Raw genomic sequence first — 17,878 nt, 5'->3', positions numbered from 1 at the left:
GCCTGGCGTGCTGTGGTCCATGGGGTCATGAAGAGTCGGACACGACTAAATGACTAAACAACAATAATGAAATGTGAAAAAAGCAAGGCATGAGATGTCAGCATTCCACAGTAACAAGAACTAATTTCTTCAGCTCACTGTGTTTTGATTAAACGTAAGAAGACTCCTTCTGTATCAGACCAAAGACCTACCTAGCCTAGACTTTGATTTGCACAGTTGCCAACCAGCTCTCCATGGGAAGCCTGCAAGCAGAGTATGAGCACCATCACACTCTCCCCACTCATGTTCTCCAGCAACTGGTTTTCAGGTGCATAGAGTCTCTGATACTGGGAATAAGTGATATCCAGTGTGACTAGCAAACATAAACACCATTCTACATGCTCTGTTAGAAAACAAAAATAGCTCTACTCATTCCTACCCTCCTTTGCAGCATGCTGTAGGTCAAGGGTGGAGAGCATAAGGCCCTCTATATGTTGCTGAACTTAATGGACCAAATGGCTCAGTTTTCCTTAATTTACTGACAGTCTTCGTCATAGAGGTGTGAGCGCATTCAAAATGTATCTTAGCTAGGCTTATCGGGTTCTCAACTCCAATCCACGATTTCTCACAGCATTTCAGCAACAGGTGATGAAGTTCCACCTACCTAGTCAAACTCTTTGTAGTTGGAAAGAATAATTATATATGGTGTGTGCTGAGCCTTGCTTCTGTTCCTGCATGCTATTGTACTCTCCAACTGAACTATGCTGTGTGCGTCTGTTGGGCCTCCTTTGTGTCACAAATACTGCTAATTAGCTGTATTCAACCATTTTCCTCACAGAAAGAGGAGTTAAAAGCCCTCACTGTGACTTCACAGAGACAACTGCTTACAATTAAGCGAAACTGCTGCCCTGCCTGCAAAATAAAAGTTCTAGCATAATCTGTCTTGTAATTAAACTGATTGTGATAAAAGCAACAAGGATCATCTATGGTACCATTAGAGCTGGGTTTTATCCTCACAATACTTTTCTCACTTTAGTAGACAACAAAAGACAGTTTATACGTACATTGTTCCAGCCACATGGAGCCCACTGGGAAAAGTCTATGTGCTATGGCAGTTCTACACTGGGGATTTTATATGTAGGGATGCTTAATACGGTAAGTAGATTGCATGGATGGATTTGCCTGGATTTGGTGACGAAGCAGAAAGACTTCATGATTTAGAGGATCAGTGTAGCTTTATGACAACACTGCCATAGGTAGTGCAGTGAAATTGAGATGCTGAAACACTTGCCAATTGTCCACATGCTTTGTGTTTGGGGGAGGAAGGACAGAGGGCGAGAACCGTTGTGATTTATCCCATTCCATGCAGTGCTAGTCCAAAAAATAGTTGGTGACGAGGTCCATAGACCAGTTTGGGTCATTTGATCTCTCCATCAAGTACAAATTTTGGTTGGGCATGTGGCTATTGGAGAAGAGATATCAATTGTGTTCTGCTAGTGTTTTAATGACGTTGGATTGCTTTTCAGGATAACTACTCTAATTTAAACTGTTTTAATGGCTCACTAGTGTCACTGTTTTTATGGTTATCTTTGTTTAATCTGCAGATTTTGTTATTTGCTGCTGTTGTTTTAATGCTATTGATTAGCTTAGCCAGCTTTAAAGGTAAAGGGACCCCTGACCATCAGGTCCAGTCGTGACCGACTCTGGGGTTGCGGCGCTCATCTCGCATTATTGGCTGAGGGAGCCGATGTACAGCTTCCAGGTCATGTGGCCAGCATGACAAAGCCGCTTCTGGCGAACCAGCGCAGCACACGGAAACGCCGTTTACCTTCCCGCTGTAGCGGTACCTATTTATCTACTTGCACTTTGATGTGCTTTCGAACTGCTAGGTTGGCAGGAGCTGGGACCGAGCAACGGGAGCTCACCCCGTCGCAGGGATTCGAACCGCCGACCTTCTGATTGGCAAGCTCTAGGCTCTGTGGTTTAACCCACAGCACCACCTGCGTCCCTCCCTAGCCACCTTTAGTAATTTGCATTTAGGGATTTATATTTTGCCTTTTAGCCACCTTTAGTCATTTGCAAAAAGGCAAAATATAAATCCCTAAATACACATACACACATGTCCCCCTTGTCCAAGAAGGCCTTTCCAAGGGATATACATTTTAGCCAACAGCCATGTGATCATATGCATATTCTGCTTGCCAGGTCCTGGAGAGAAATAGCCAGCTGGATGGTACAACTCACCGTATTAATTTGGTAGGATCAAGCTGTAGTTTCATTTTGAGGCAAAACCATTTCCCCTTACCATAGACAATGACAGTAGCAGTCGTGCTCTTCCTCTTGGCCACAATGTTTTTGGCAACACAAGTATAATTGGCTGTGTCGGAGAGGCGCGCCTGCTTTATGATCAGGTTGTGGTCAATAGTGATGTAAAAATTCCGGTCTTCAACGGGATCAATCACCTCTTCATTTTTCAGCCACTCAACCTATTGAGATTCACAGGGAAGGTCAGCAGCCCCCACCAGAAATAGCATGCAGTGGTTTTAGTTTAAAAAAATTAATATCTATATCAGAAGACTAGAAATGTAGGAGGCTGTTCTATACTGAATCAAAAAACTGGTCCATCTAACTCAGTATTGTCTACATACAGGGCCACCAAGAGACAGAAACAGATGGCACTCTGAGCTTTTGCATATATAAATGTAAGTAAAATAGGCCTCCTGAAAAGGAAAACATGAAACAAAATGTGTAAGGGAACTACTGCATTCCTATCCTGCCCTTCGGAAATACTCTTAGAGTGTCTAACAATAAAGATGTACAATACAGATTGAATCAAAGAACATTACAATAAATGATGTATCTTGGCTGAGTGTGCTCACAATGCTATAGGCTTGCAAATCCGTGTCTCACTCATATATTACATTTGTAGACATAAACCCAAAGCATTTTACAAGTAAAACACCTTGTGTTCAGATGTAAAAACAAGGATAATGTGTACATAGATTCTACTAAATATGCTACAAGCATATTAGCCACAGTTGCATTTATAGGGAACTTCATTCCGAATCTTTATACAAACATTTTAAAAAATGTTTGTAGACAAACAGAGGGCAGTAGTTAAAGATATAAACATGCATTCTCTAGCTATACAATATTCCATTCATTTCCACTCTAGAGAAGCACCCCATTCTCCCAGAGCTGCCTGGGGTAAGCTAGTCTAGCATAACTTGGCTGAACATTCAGTGGCTTATTTGCTTTTGAACTGAGCATGCTTTAGAGACCCAGGATGGATCAAAGCAGTGCCTTCATGTCAACTGGATCATTGGAATTTGTGCACAGCAATTTAATCAAACGAAGAAAAACAGAAATATTCTCAGCCCCTGGCCAACCCAATGGAACACAGAGGGGTCTCACTACCAACAAAGACCCGGTTTGTCCTGACAAACATCCCCTTTACCCTGAACCATTTGAACATCTGCCCAAGGAGACTGGAAGCCAACGAAGCCTGCTCCATCTTATTTCGGTCACAGAAAACACTATGAGCGGTCGTTCATATGGGCAGTAAGCCTCTCCCATTTTCAGTAACTCAAAGCTTGATTCATTCCTTGCTAGAACCAGTTAAGTCCCACCAAAGGAATCATTACTCCAAGGCAGGAATATACATATTTTAACTGAGTGTTCTATGTTATCCCATAAATAATCGTTTGGTGTGAATGTGCAAAGCCCTGTCCATAGGTAGGCATGCACATCACCTGCAATCTTCACCACTGTGGTGCCTAAAGGCAGCTGAACATAGCTGTCAAGTTTTCCCTTTTCTCACGAGGAAGCCTATTCAGCATAAGGGAATTTCCCTTTAAAAAAAAGGAGAAATTGACAGCTATGCAGCTGAGTAGCTTAAGAAGTGTAGAAGAGGCTAGTTAAAGACTCAGCAGACGGTGGCAGAACTGCTTCCTCTCTCTGACATCTGCACCCAAGGCCTAATGATTAGGCAGACCTCCCTCTGCCTAATGATAGGGTGGGGTGTCCAACTGAATTTAATGAAATGGCCTTCTATATAACAAACCTATCTATGATCCTTATTTGTTAAAGAAGGGTGATACTTGGTTGTTGTTGTTTACATACTTGTAGTAACAAAGCACAAGGAAACCAAAATACTTTGCTGCAGAAATCATACCACTATAACCACAGTGCTTTTCAAATATGGAAACTAAATACAGAGAAGCAAACACTAATGATGTAACCCAATACATATCTACTTCGAAGTAAGTCCTACGGAGTTTGATGGGACTTACTCCCAAGTAAATAAGTATGAGTACAAATGAAGTACAAAATTAACTTTATTAAAAAGTACACTAAAACCAAATACTGCCTGTTGTAGATACAGGAAAACTAACTTAACGTATGTTGAGAACCCAGATAACGTAAGCACAAAGCCATGAGAAAGACAAGATGGAATTCAGATATGGGGCAGAGTCACATAAAAGAAGACGATTGGAAAAACCTCTCTAATGATGTTTGCCATTTTCTCCTGTACCTTAGGCTAACTTCCCTCCTATGGTTCCATCTCTTTCGTAATGTTTCTCAAAATCAAGCCTTGCTATGCCTTCTTTTTCAGAGCTCTGTTATAATTTCTTCTAAAATGCTGGATACACACTCAGAGGATGAAAATTCAAACCATTTGCCAATGTTTTATGTGTATAATTTATCTTAAAAGACAGGATATTGCATTTTAAGCTCCTTGGGGCTTTGACCAAAACCACCAGATCTACTTGTAGGGCCTTTAAAAAATGAGTCAGTTATAATGCCACTGGTAATAGTACTATATAAGGCAAACAACAATTGTTCCAGATAGAAAATGCACATTGCAATTACCTCAGGAAAATGAAGGACAATTTGCAATAAAAAAAGCCCTGCTTCATCTATATTTTCACATATTTCAGTAATTTAGGAGCTCCACATTACTATATTTCTATGCTTCCTTACATTAGACACCCTTGTAATGTCGTCAGATTTATATCCTCTAATTTTGGTGTGAATTGAAGCTTCTGTCCTAACAGAACAGTTGTGCCATGGATAAAGGGTTAATGCCCTACTTCCTCAATACCATGGAGTCAATCCGGATCAGGGCCCTCCATAGCTGCTAGTTTTAAAAAGAAGGTTATTGCAACTGATATATATGCAAATAACACATCTGTTTGTAAATCCAGGTCTTCTCACTCTGATAGCAGCTAGTGGATTTCTTTATCCCTATTGTCCTCGTTTGCACGTAACACTGAGCTAAACTATGGCTTAGTATGAATGAGCAAATGTGTGGGCTCCCAAAGAAAAGATGGCAGCTCTTTTGGTCCTTTCCTGACCATTCTGCTGCTGTGCCAAGCCATGGTTTGATTTACAATGTTTCCTGAATTCATGTTTATGGCTTAACTCTCCCAGACAAATTTCGACCTGTAAACCATAGGACACACAGCTCACAGTTACCGGTAGTCAGGAAGAGAGTGTATGGAACATGAGCCAGGGTTTGGATGTAACACTAACACAAACCATAGTTTAACTCAGTGCAATGCAACCACATAACAACCGCAGGAGAAAAGCAGCCACAAACTCCCCACTAGGAGCTCACACATTTTCTTGCTTGCGGCAAGCCAGTCATGGCTCACACAAAAGGAAACTGAAGGCGCTTTGAATGTGAGCAAAATATTAATGTCTCTCTCAAACATGCCAAAATTTCATGCTAAATTGCATATATATTCCCTCACCCTCCTCACCTACAACTGCAATATGGGAACAATTAGCCCACAAAGGCTAGAGCACCTTTCATTCACAGTGATAACATAATAGATAAGTCACTGAAGCTCCTTTGCTTTTTTGATGCACACCATTGCCCATAAAGAAGCAGCTGTGACACCCACAGGGTCCCAACACCCTAACACCATAAATAAGGTACAGTGGTACCTCAGTTTACAAACACAATTGGTTCTGGAAGTCTGTACTTAACCTGAAGCGTACTTAACCTGAAGCGAACTTTCCCATTGAAAGTAATGGAAAGTGGATTAATCCGTTCCAGATGGTCCGTGGAGTACTTAAACTGAAACATACTTAACCTGAAGCGAACTTTCCCATTGAAAGTAATGGAAAGTGGATTAATCTGATCCGGACGGGTCCACAGAGTACTCAACCTGAAGCGTACTTAACCCGAGGTATGAGTGTAATTGGTTCCAGAAGTCCGTACTTAACCTGAAGCGTACCATAACTTGAAGCAAACTTTCCCATTGAAAGTAATGGAAAATGGATTAATCCGTTCCAGAGAGGTCCGTGGAGTACTTAAACTGAAAATACTCAAACCGAGGTGTACTTAAACTGAGGTATGACTGTACTACAGTGTTGTTGCAGAATTTTCGCTGTAACAAAACACCTGGATAATTATTCCAATGTGTCAGTCTAAGGAAAATGTGATTGCATGCAACTTCATGCCCTCCCTGTGTGTGAACACACACAGAAACAATTGTTAAAGTATGTGCAAGACTTTCATGACACTGCATTCACAGTGAAGAAATGTACAATCCACTGTGGCAGCAATTTAGAGCACTTTGCACCTTGTAGTTCCCGCTTTCTCAGCTCACTCTCTCCTACTCCCTGGTGGGAGACAGATGTGTTGTCTCTAATTATTCACTGATTGGCATCGGAAGATATATTAACATAATTGGCACATTTGTTCTAATTAACTGAGGGAACCTGCCACATGTCACCCAACATGAAATGTGAGACCAACAGCCATCAGCAAGGGAGGAAAAACCCACAATTGTCACAAGGGCTCCCTTGCATGGCCCTAATCAGGTCTGTAGAATATTTTGAGCAACTGTTTAATGTTAAAATAATGAATTGAGGGCAGGCAAAGCAAATTAGTTTTAGGTTTTGACTAGTCTACTTAAAAGTCACACCAATTGATTAGGTGGCGTATATTTAATTTTTAACCTTTGAAAAGATAAATCTGTATAAAAAGCCATGGATTGTTGCGTTATCTTAAAAGAAGCACACTCCTCCTCATCATCATCACAGGAGAAAATGCTTTTCCTATCATTTGGGCCTGCTAGAATATACATGTGCATCATATAATGAAACCTTATTTTGCATTTAAATTTAAGCATTGAACAATGTCTGGTGGAATGAGCTTTATCATGATGCGAGACAATTTCAATTAGCTCTTCAAAGGTTTGGCAGTGGGTATTTCAGGTGCTACCAAGCTTCTAACTGTGCCATATGTCTTTGCGCCACAAACAGCTGCACTCCACACTTTTTGTGATCATCAATATAATTAGCAATGAAGTGCTCTCTGCCTGCTGCAGCCCAGTCCTCCTATCAGCATCAAACAATTTCATAATTCCACAGGTAGTCATTTTCCAGCCACGCTCTTCCTTATAGCATATTAAGAATCAGGGAAGCAGCTTATCCTCAGCACCAGGTACAACATATGGAGGTGACCCTCACAGTGTGAAATGATAACAGGGTTTTACTTTGTTATCTGTTCACACAAGCAACATTTTGGCGCCCATCCTGGAAAATAGGACAACCGCTGAGCATGCTCTGTCTTAACTTTAATAAACATGAATTTGCCATTTCCCCCACTAGGTGGGAAAATACGTCTTTTTAAAAAATAAACAAATATTTAAAGTATTTCTATCCTATCCTTCCTCGGCAGAACTCAAGGCAGCTGACAACAAATTAAAACACTAACAAATATAACAGCAGACTAAAAAAAAATTGAGGGAGTTAAAACTCTTACTAAAATTAATTTCATCATCACAGCTTCCAACAAGCTAAAAGGAATTCATTAAAGGATCTTACTGGAAGGAACAATGAGAAAGTACAGCTGGTAAAGGCAGCTGGACCTAGATTAAGAGCCGATGAAGCAGGAGATACATGCGAGAATGGTGTTCATACATTACATTCAATAAGTGTACAATCTGTGCATCTAATATCAGCAAGCGTACACACTGTATAGATGGATCTGTGTAGATGGATAGTTGAGCTGTACACTTTTAATCCATCACATAAAATGTTCAATTAGTGTGCAGGCTGTTTCTCTGCCCACAGTAGGTGAGCTGTATGCTTGTACAGTTATTCACATGTAACATTCAATGAGTATACAGTCCATTTACACGGTATTTGAGCTATACAAATGAACAAGCATACACCTTTTCACACAAACAGTGTGCATGTGTACAGACAACTTGTACTGGTTTATAGGATCATGGGTGAACCCGTGTAAAGGAACATAGAATGAAGGGACCTGACACAAGCAGGGCCCAATTGAAATAAATCCAAAGAGGATAATTTGGGACCTGCCCCCATCCACCCAGGGAGCAGATTTGGGCAATTGCCTGAGAGGGAGATGAAGCAGAAGTCCCAGTAAAGATACACCAAAAGCAAGGGCCAAGGAAAAGAAGGCAGGGCAAAATCTGATGATGGTTTAGGGGGGGAAAAAAAGAGAGGAACAAGGGAAGGAAGCAGCTAGTTGAACAGACCAGGAAATTCATAAGAGAAAGTTGTGAAAGGGCAAGAGGCTTTCAGGAGGACGGGGCTAGTGGGGTAAGTGAAAGGAAGGTGGGGCAAAGGTGTGCAGAACAGGAAAGTGGTAACTGACCCGTTCCTCAGCTGCTGCCAAAGTTTCCATTTCTGAACTTCTCCTCTGTAACTTATAAAACATACACAGCAGCTCTGCAGAGCCTCCTTGCCTTCTCTGCCCTACTGATATCTTCCAGATGATGCCCCACAATAGGTGTCACACAGCAAGTGACAACGCCACTTCCTGCCCCATCAGTATTCACAGGCATCTCTGCCTCTAGCGTTCCACTCGCCTTATAAAAGCTTTCCCCTTTCTGAACAGAATACAAAAGACAGCCAGGGCGACCAGAGCACCTGCATAGAAATGCATACACACAGGAGTTCCAATTAAGGGATAACGGCAGAGAAAGAAAAGAGGGGAAAAAACAGGAGCCACTCTCATCAAACAAAGCAAACAGCAGTTATATTAACAATCAATTAGACACAGCAGCCACCTGATGCTGCATATTTGGATAAGTCCCAGGCTGCTCTGAGCTTTCTGCCCAGACAATGCCAGCTGAGCAGAATTTGAGTCACACTCATCCCAGCTTCACAAGCAAATGTGATTGCTCGACACCACAGTAACTGCCCTCTATGCCCTCCCCTCACCCACATCTAACTGGATTTAAGCAGGTACAATGGCAGTTTTGAAGCCCAATTGGGTCACCAAGTTTTACAGCTGATGTTCTCCAATTAAACTCTTAGGGAGAAGCAGTCCCTTTATAATTAGCGAGGCAATTATCCCCTTGTTGAAGGTGCAGCGAATCACACATTCCAATGCAGATCTTCATTTAGCTGCTTATGGCATATTAACTAATCTTAGATCTCACTGATGTTTGATCTATAACCTTATTGCTAGGAGTTAATTTGATGAGTCTGCCTCACTCAGAGACCGTTCCAATGAGATTCGGGCATCTTTGAAAAGAGCAGAAGCGACGAGAAAATGAATTAATTGCTAATAACTTGGCTGTGTTACTTCGGAAGGATCAGTATGTGTCCTAGAAAGAAAAAAGAGAGAACACAGGCTTGTCTTTCCCAGAGGACTACTGGTGGTAGGGCCTTGTTTAAAGGGTATACTATGTTAAAGACACCCACTCTGGAAACCCAAAACAAATGGATCCACACTGCCACTGATTATTTGTCACTTTCAATTAGGGCTCCAATGCCCAAGGCTGTGTTAAGGTTTTCCTTGGAAGGAACGAAGAGAATCACAAATTCTTAGTGGTGCCATCTGGTCCTGGCCAGAAACATACTGTGAGGAAGTTAGTCATCATTTTTCTGCACCTCCTGCCCCAGTTTACATGCCATGACAACAATCTGGACCTTTAAATTTGATGTGTCCTGGCGTCATTAAAAGAAATGTGTATTTTTTCTCTCCCCAATATAGTAGAGCCAGTGTGGCACAGCGGAAAGAGTGTTGGACAAGGACCAGAGAGACCAGGACTCAAATCCCTGCCCAGCTATGAAACTCACTGGCTGACTGAGCCAGTCACTGTTTCTCGGTCCAACCTACCCCACAGGGCTGTTATGAGGATAAAATGAGGAGGGGAAGAGCCATGAATGCCACCTTGAGCTTTTAGGAGGAAAAGTAGGATACGGTAGGATAGCTCTTCAATCTCCATTTCCCCCATGATACTTTTTGGATGCAACAGGTGCTCAGTTGTGGACTGGTATTGTTGTATACCTTTTATTGCTGGCTCTGCCTTAACCTTTGGCCTTGACTGCAAATAGTTTGGAATAATTAAATAATGTACTCCACTGTTGTTGCTGCTGCTGCTGCTGCTGCTTGCTGGTCTCTCAGTTTGTCACTTGTTATTTTTCTTGAAAAGAACAAAATCCATATTCAGAAAGAAAGAGTTGTGTACGTAGAACAATCATCTGACTTCAGGTCCTGGGTTAACAGGGAAAACCTGCTAACATAACCCTTAACCATGGTGCTATACAGTGGTACCTTGGTTTAAGTACTGTATACAATTGGTTCCGGAAGTCTGTACTTAACCTGAAGCGTACTTAACCTGAAGAGAACTTTCCCATTGAAAGTAATGGAAAGTGGATTAATCTGTTCCAGATGGGTCCACAGAGTACTCAACCTGAAGCGTACATAACTCGAGGTATGACTGTAATTGGTTCTGGAAGTCCGTACTTAACCTGAAGCATACTTAACCTGAAGCGAACTTTCCCATTGAAAGTAATGGAAAGTGGATTAATCCATTCCACATGGGTCTGCGGAGTACTTAAACTGAAAGTACTCAAACCGAAGTGCACTTAAATCGAGGTATGACTGTACAAAGATTCATTCACTATGGTTAAGCAACCAGTGATGTTGGTAGAAAAAAGCCAGAGCTACTGGAAGTTTCATATTGCTTTTGCCATTCTTCCTACAATATTAACCTTTTCCTTCATCAGCTGCTGGATTGCTGCTGCACTAATACTAAGTGAAAGAGATGCCGAGTTGATTTTTCCATTGGCTGAACAAATCGTCTGAGGCCTTTCCTGGCTCCAAGCTACCCAGAATAATGAATCTGGCTTTGACTCTAGGCCTTCCGGGCAATGTGCAGAATTCCTAACACACACCCATTCATTTGGATTTGGCTGTCTCTCACAAGGCCTGCAACTCCAATCCACTCAAACAAATGCTATGTTTCAGTGAAGCCTCAACTCAAGCTGAGCTGTTGCTGCTTTTAGAAACTGTAGCTGGCCGCTAGCCAGCTCCTCCTATGTGTTGGGTCTTGGGAATGGCAGCTTCTAGAGGTCCCGCTGGCTCCAGAATACAGTTCACACAAAAATAAACCAACTGTGTCTCTACATTGCCTTATAATGGGAAACCAACACAGAGCAGCCAACGCCCATCTGAACAAGGGCTGGAAGGAAAGGTGGCCACAGTGGTGTAGCTTCCTGTACAAAAGGTCACTTTGAAGTTCAGGAGTGGCTAGCAGCTAGATGCAACAGACACAGTCTTGAAGACCAGCCGGCTCTTTAGGCTCATCCAAGGAGAGCAGAGAGGAAGCAAGCAGTATTGAAACTGAGTTCTTTGGTATGCGAAGAGTGCAGTGTGTGGCCTGTGCATTTGGCTAGACAATAGACTTTACAGTGGAACCTCGGTTTATGAACACCTCGGTTTATGAATTTTCGGTTTACGAATTCCGCGGACCCATCTGGAACGGATTAATTTACATTCCATTACTTTCAATGGGAAAGTTCATTTCAGTTTATGAACGCTTCAGTTTATAAACAGACTTCCGGAACCAATTACACCCATGCTTCGGGTTAAGTACGCTTCAGGTTGAGTACTCCGCGGACCCGTCTGTAACGGATTAATCCACTTTCCATTACTTTCAATGGGAAAGTTCGCTTCAGTTTATGAACGCTTCAGTTTAAGTACTCCGTGGACCGTCTGGAACAGATTCATCCACTTTCCATTACTTTCAATGGGAAAGTTTGCTTCAGTTTATGAACGCTTCAGTTTATGAACAGACTTCCGGAACCAATTGTGTTCATAAACCGAGGTACCACTGTACTTGTGGCAATCATGCACACAGAGATATTGTAGAGTTAGAAAACAATAAAGCTGTTTATTATAGGAAGTGCATAACTTCAATAGAAAAGGTTTCTAGTTCTAACCTAACTAATCTAGAGAAGACAAAGCAGATATGCTTGCTCTTTTGTTCTCTGAGGATAGATCCAAGAAGACCTCTCATCTTGAGGTTTGATAGAGAAGTGTGAGGAGGAAGAAGTTGTGTGCAGGATGTGACCTAAGATGTATCAGTCCAAACTTTAAAGAGATAGGGAAGTCAGCAAAGAAGTCAAAGGAGCAGGGATCGTCTGGGAATCTGGAGGCAGAGCAAGCTCACACTTTCACTGCTGTACATCTCAGTCTTCTGAATAATAAGATATGTCCTGCCATTTGTATTATCTAGAGTTTCATGATGGACTAGGGATTCTCAACTAACTCTTTACAACTTCCTATATGAAATGAGCTGATCTACACTTCTCAGACCAAAGTGCAGCTCAGAACATAGCTGTCTACTGCATTTTGCACTTTTCCAAATGTGATGCAGCTTGAGACAAAAAATACACATATTTTTAAAGAAAAAAGTGCACATTTAAATATGCTAGGCTATTGGGTTTACTTTCCTTCTAAGTGGAACAGGAAGTAATGGTTAGAATCCTGGACTGGGACCTGGTAAACTAGGGAGCAAATCCCCACTGAGCCATGAAGCTCAGATCACAGTCTGTCAGCCTACCCCACCTTAACAGATCACAGTCTGTCAGCCTACCCCACCTCACAGGATTGTTGCAATGATAAAATGGGTGGGGACCATGTATGCTCCATTGAACTCCTTGGTGGAAAGGTAACCACTTAATGTAACCATAAAATAACAGAATTATAGAGTTATAAGGGACCCCAAGGGTCATCCTCTCCAACCCCCTGCGATGCAGGAATCACAACTAAACCATCACTGGCGGATGGCCACCCAAGCTCTGCTTAAAAGCCTCCATTGAAGGAGGGTCTACCACCTTCCATAAAATAAGACTGACTAGTAACACATGACTGTGTTGAATGCATTATCTGGCTTGACTTCCAAAGTCAGTGGCATAGCTAGTTGTCTGACTTCCAACAGCTACTTCTTACCCTGTTAACTATGTTATTATAATAAAAGTCTTTCAAGCAAATGAGTACAGTATAGCCTTAAACAAAGAGTGCATTCATCTCCAAAATTAAAATAATCATGTAATCCTTCAACAAACCCATTTATCTTTCATCATTTTATCTCGCCAGTTACAGCTAGTGGCAGCAGTAAAACGCCACATTAAGGTATTCATACTCCTTTGTGTTTGGTCCTTTGTTCCTTTAATAGCATTGGAAGGAGTCTATACAGAAGCTCTATTAGGCTAATCTCCAATCTGGGTGTTTGATCTCCCCCTCCTGGCTTCAAAAACAAGCAAGAAAAGAAAAAGGGAAAAGAAAAGTGTGAAGGCAATGTAAGGTGGAGGGAGGTGGGTGGGTGGGCAGAAGCCATTAAACGGAGTTATTCAAAATAGCTACTGCACAGATATCTCTGGGACCCACCAAGTGCTAATTGGTGTCTGCCCCGACTGCAGTACAAATAGGTTTAACAGACAATTAGCTTGCAGACATCAATCTCTTCTGCTTGACAAAGTGAATTAATATGTTGCATGGTCTGGAAGAACGGTAGCTATTAACAGGCCAGCTCTGGGGATGATCATTCTAGAGTTCACTCCGTGATGCATTTTTACGAGACATGATGGGAAGGCTCAAGCTTTCGTAGAGAGAATGTTTTCCAGCCTGGAAGCCTTCTTCAACTCATCCCAGATTCTGCAGCTAGGGCAGACTTTGTTTACTAAATGGTGATAGAAATGCAGTCTGTACACGCTCAGAGGTGCTGCCCTCCTTTTTAGCACTTCATGTGTTCCTGGGTGAACCCTGGCTCAGACTAATTATTATTCCCTTCCCTTTCATGTATTGCAGGGGTGTGTGGGTGTTAGTGGACAGGTAGTACGGTACCCCTGGTGGGGGGCATGTCACGCCGTGCTCCTTTTGGGGTTGTTTGTCCACCTTTGTGGATTGCTCTTTCCAGGGAGGTTCACCTGACACTTTCAATACAAATTTTTAGGCACCAGGGAAAAATATTCTTCTTCAACCAGGCCTTGTTCTGAGTAATATTCGACAGCCTTTCAAATGTGTCTGTGGGAAGGGCGGGGTATTGTTTTGTTGTTTTTGTATTAATCGTTTACTTGTGTTTTTATCTTGTATTTTATTCTGTGAGCCACCCTGTGAACCTTTGTGATAAAGGGCAGTATATATATGAATGAATAAACTATCGTAGGTTAGTCATTTGGTGCAAATGTCCTCAATACTTCTTATGGAGAATCCCCCCCCCCCATCCTCAGGAGTGGAATAGCTATGAAAATTTGACAAACTATGTCAATGAATAAATTACCTTTCTAAAAAGTGTGTTTGGGAAGGGGTAAATCAAAGACGGGTCTCATTGCTTGAAAAAAAATTGACCTTTCATATTATACGGGAATGTGATTAGGTCTAGAGCAGGCATGGGGAATTCCTGGCCTTCTACATGTTAGACTTCAACTCCTGGCCATCATTGTCAATGGCCAGGGATTATGGGAGTCCAGCAACAACTGGAGGACCACAAGTTCTTCTCATCCTCTCCGTAGAGAGAAAACAAACAGTAAGAAATACTGCTACCCATTTCGTATGTTGTTAAACCAAAATGCTTCCTACACTGCCAGCTGGTGTGCTTAGAAGCATTTGTAAAAATGTTTGTTATTTTCTATATTTGGAGTGAATCTTTCTTTTCCAATCTTTTAAATAATTTTTTTTTAAAAAAATATGGCAGTATTTCCCCCTTTTTCTGGAAAAAGACGGTAATATTTCTTGGCAAGCTACGGTATGCACAACAAAAGTGAAAGCTTCCTTTCTACTCATCATGCTGTTTCTTCCTCTATCTCTGGCACGCAATCAGACTTACTGCTCCTTGGAAAGAACTACCGGTAGCTATTTAGATATTGGGAGGTACATATCTGTGTTATGCATGTAATACCGCACACAGACAATCTACCAGTCATAAGTAATCTCAGCTCCTTGCAAAGGTAATGAAGTCCCTAAGTACCTCCATGCATCTGCAATATGACATGCCCTGTTGCAGATTCTGTTGTCTGCAACAGCTGGTTGGTGGGATGTTTGTTGGCAAAGGAATACCAGCTGATTAGTACACCATAACCACTGCAAAGCTGGCTTATTAGAAGTCAACTCATCTTTCCACTGAATTATTATTCCTCCTCTTTCTCCTGCCCCAGGAAATAAGATAGCAAATAAAGAAAATATGGGAGTAAAACAGAATTAATCATATATTATTTTATTCTGTTGCTTGCCCACAGTTTTGCTGGAACTGTGATGTGCTCCAAGCTGTGGTTTCAGAGGAAGGCTCGGGTAGCATGTAGAGCAGGGGTCAGCAAACTTTTTCAGCAGGGGGCTGGTCCACTGTCCCCCAGACCTTGTGGGGGGCCGGACTATATTTTGAAAAAAAAAAGAATGAATTCCTATGCCCCACAAATAACCCAGAGATGCATTTTAAATAAAAGAACACATTCTACTCATGTAAAAACACCAGGCAGGCCCCACAAATAACCCAGAGATGCATTTTAAATAAAAACACATTATACTCATGTAAAAACATGCTGATTCCCGGACTGTCCATGGGCCGGATTTAGAAGGCGATTGGGCCGCATCCGGCCCCCGGGCCTTAGTTTGGGGACCCCTGATGTAGAGCCTCACAAGAAATCAACCATCAAAGCAAACGCTAAGCAGCTTCATACTAAAGAATCCTTACTTGTCTTTTAGCAAGTTGGCAAGACTTTTCATTTGGCAGATGGGAAAAATAAGGTCCATATTCTGAAATAGGTGAATTAAACATAATCAACTCTCCCAGAGAGATCGCAGCTGCTTGGTGGTCCAGTGGAACACAACAGTAATAGAAGTGGCCTGTGCAGCTTGTATTATGAGCTTAAATACAAACTCATTATGTACTTAGAAGAGGAGGAGAATGCTTATTTTAAACGATCAGCAACTAGAAGGAACAGTACATTTCCATAATCAGCACAACTACCAGACTTAGGGGGTTATTCTTCACAGGTGGTGTCCCCATGCTGAAAGCTGACTCCTTTTTCCTCTTCTCGGTAGGGTCACTTCCACAAGGAAGATAAAAGAACACCCACCCATGAGTTTTTAATTGCTATTAAGTGAAACAGACATGGAACATTAAAAGATGGATTATGGTCTTCCTTTGTTCTAGCTTCCTATCAGATCACAGCATGTGAATTCTTATAGTCATGCAGCTTGAATGACTTGCCATATGCACGAGCGTAGTAGTAAAACAAAATACAGCAATTTTTTTTATTTAAAAAAGTTTTTAATAATGTATGTGAAAGCCCGTTGTCACAATAGTAGCACGTTGAAAAGGATAGGGATGGCTGGGTGGGAGATAACAGTGATGCATTCATAAATTCTTCCCAGTGTTTGTCTTAGAGATAACAGATAGAATTTTGCTGTGTTCTTGTTTCTTGAAAAGGGAGCAGAAGAATGAAACTAAACTGCCTGTAGCTCTGCCTAGTGGGGCATTCTAATTGACTCTGAAGTCATTAATCAGTTCCCAATCAATCTATTCTACCAGCAGCAGGCAGTTAGATCTCCATTACCCCCCATTTATCATGCCATCGCCTAATTCACTGCACCATTAGCCACAGATTAGGCCTCAGTTAGGATAACTGTGTCACTTCCCCCTCCCTTTACTCCCCTCCCTTAAGAAAAGCTGTCGCCACTCACCTCAGCAACTGGGATTCCTTCAGGTGGCCGACACTGGAGAAGGACTTCCTGTTCCAAGGATACTTCCTTTCCAAGTGGCTCTTGCTCAAAAGTCTTTCGCAGATCTAGGGTGAAAAAAGAAGACCAAAAGTATTTCACTGTAGTGTTTATTCTAGCTTGGAAAAGTGCATAGTAATGATGGCTGCGGTGTGTACATGGAAAGAGGCCTCCTATTTTGTCACCACTGCACCCTCTTGTGAGATTTGGTTATTGACAGCTGGACTACACAAAGCCAATGATGGAAGACATGTTTTGCAAGTGTTTTATTTTCCTCCGCAGGAATGAATGGCAGTTACCATGTATGTGGGAGAAAGTAATTGGTAAGGCCATGGGGGTCTGAGGAACCATCTGAGGTTGACAGTTAAATCTGCTTTCCGACATCACCTGTTATTTTAAAATCAAGCCATTGTTTAGAACTGAATATTTTCATTGTCTGATCGTAGGTGCAGTTTTTTGGCCACTGCAGAGTGCGGCAGACTCTCAGTTTTTATATAGATGCAGATGACATGAAGTGTGTGGTAATCTTGCCCATAACGGATACTATTCATTATTTTCCAGGGCAACTGAAGATTTGAATGCTTGTTCTCTAATTTGTTTTGGGAATCAAATTGGAAATGATTTCTTAGCCGATTATGAAGTCACTGATAGTACTTCCTCGATCATCTGCTGACATGGCCCAATGCCATCTTGCTTTGTCGGCATTAATCCAAAACACACGGAGTGCAGGTTGATGGGCACACATCACAGTTAGCAAACAGATGACCTAAGGACTCCTAGCCATTAGATTACTTCTTTCAACTGAGCCCACTGGCAACCCTCGGGAATGCTGAAGAAGTGCAAAATTTGTTAAGGTTCTCTAGAAAAGAAATGTTTTCTAGGGGAAATAAAATTACATAA

The 17,878-nt window shown here is 41.8% G+C and overlaps 1 protein-coding gene across 2 annotated transcripts in view; it reads right to left on the bottom strand.

Moving 5' to 3' along the window:
• The window catches only part of UNC5C (unc-5 netrin receptor C), a 313,167-nt gene that overhangs the window by 55,157 nt on the left and 240,132 nt on the right, over window positions 1-17,878 (bottom strand). For both annotated transcript variants that reach the window (XM_035111588.3, XM_088660494.1), the window contains exons 4-5: window positions 16,943-17,046; window positions 2,285-2,465 (exon numbers count right to left, since the gene is read on the bottom strand). In XM_035111588.3, the coding sequence (XP_034967479.1) occupies window positions 2,285-2,465; window positions 16,943-17,046 (285 nt within the window). The remainder of the gene's footprint in view (window positions 1-2,284; window positions 2,466-16,942; window positions 17,047-17,878) is intronic.

Source organism: Zootoca vivipara, chromosome Z1 (genome assembly GCF_965207765.1).
Source record: "Zootoca vivipara chromosome Z1, rZooViv2.hap1.1, whole genome shotgun sequence".
NCBI lineage: Eukaryota > Metazoa > Chordata > Lepidosauria > Squamata > Lacertidae > Zootoca > Zootoca vivipara.
The sequence above is the reverse complement of the archived record's forward strand: the minus strand, read 5'-3'. Positions and strand labels throughout refer to the sequence as shown.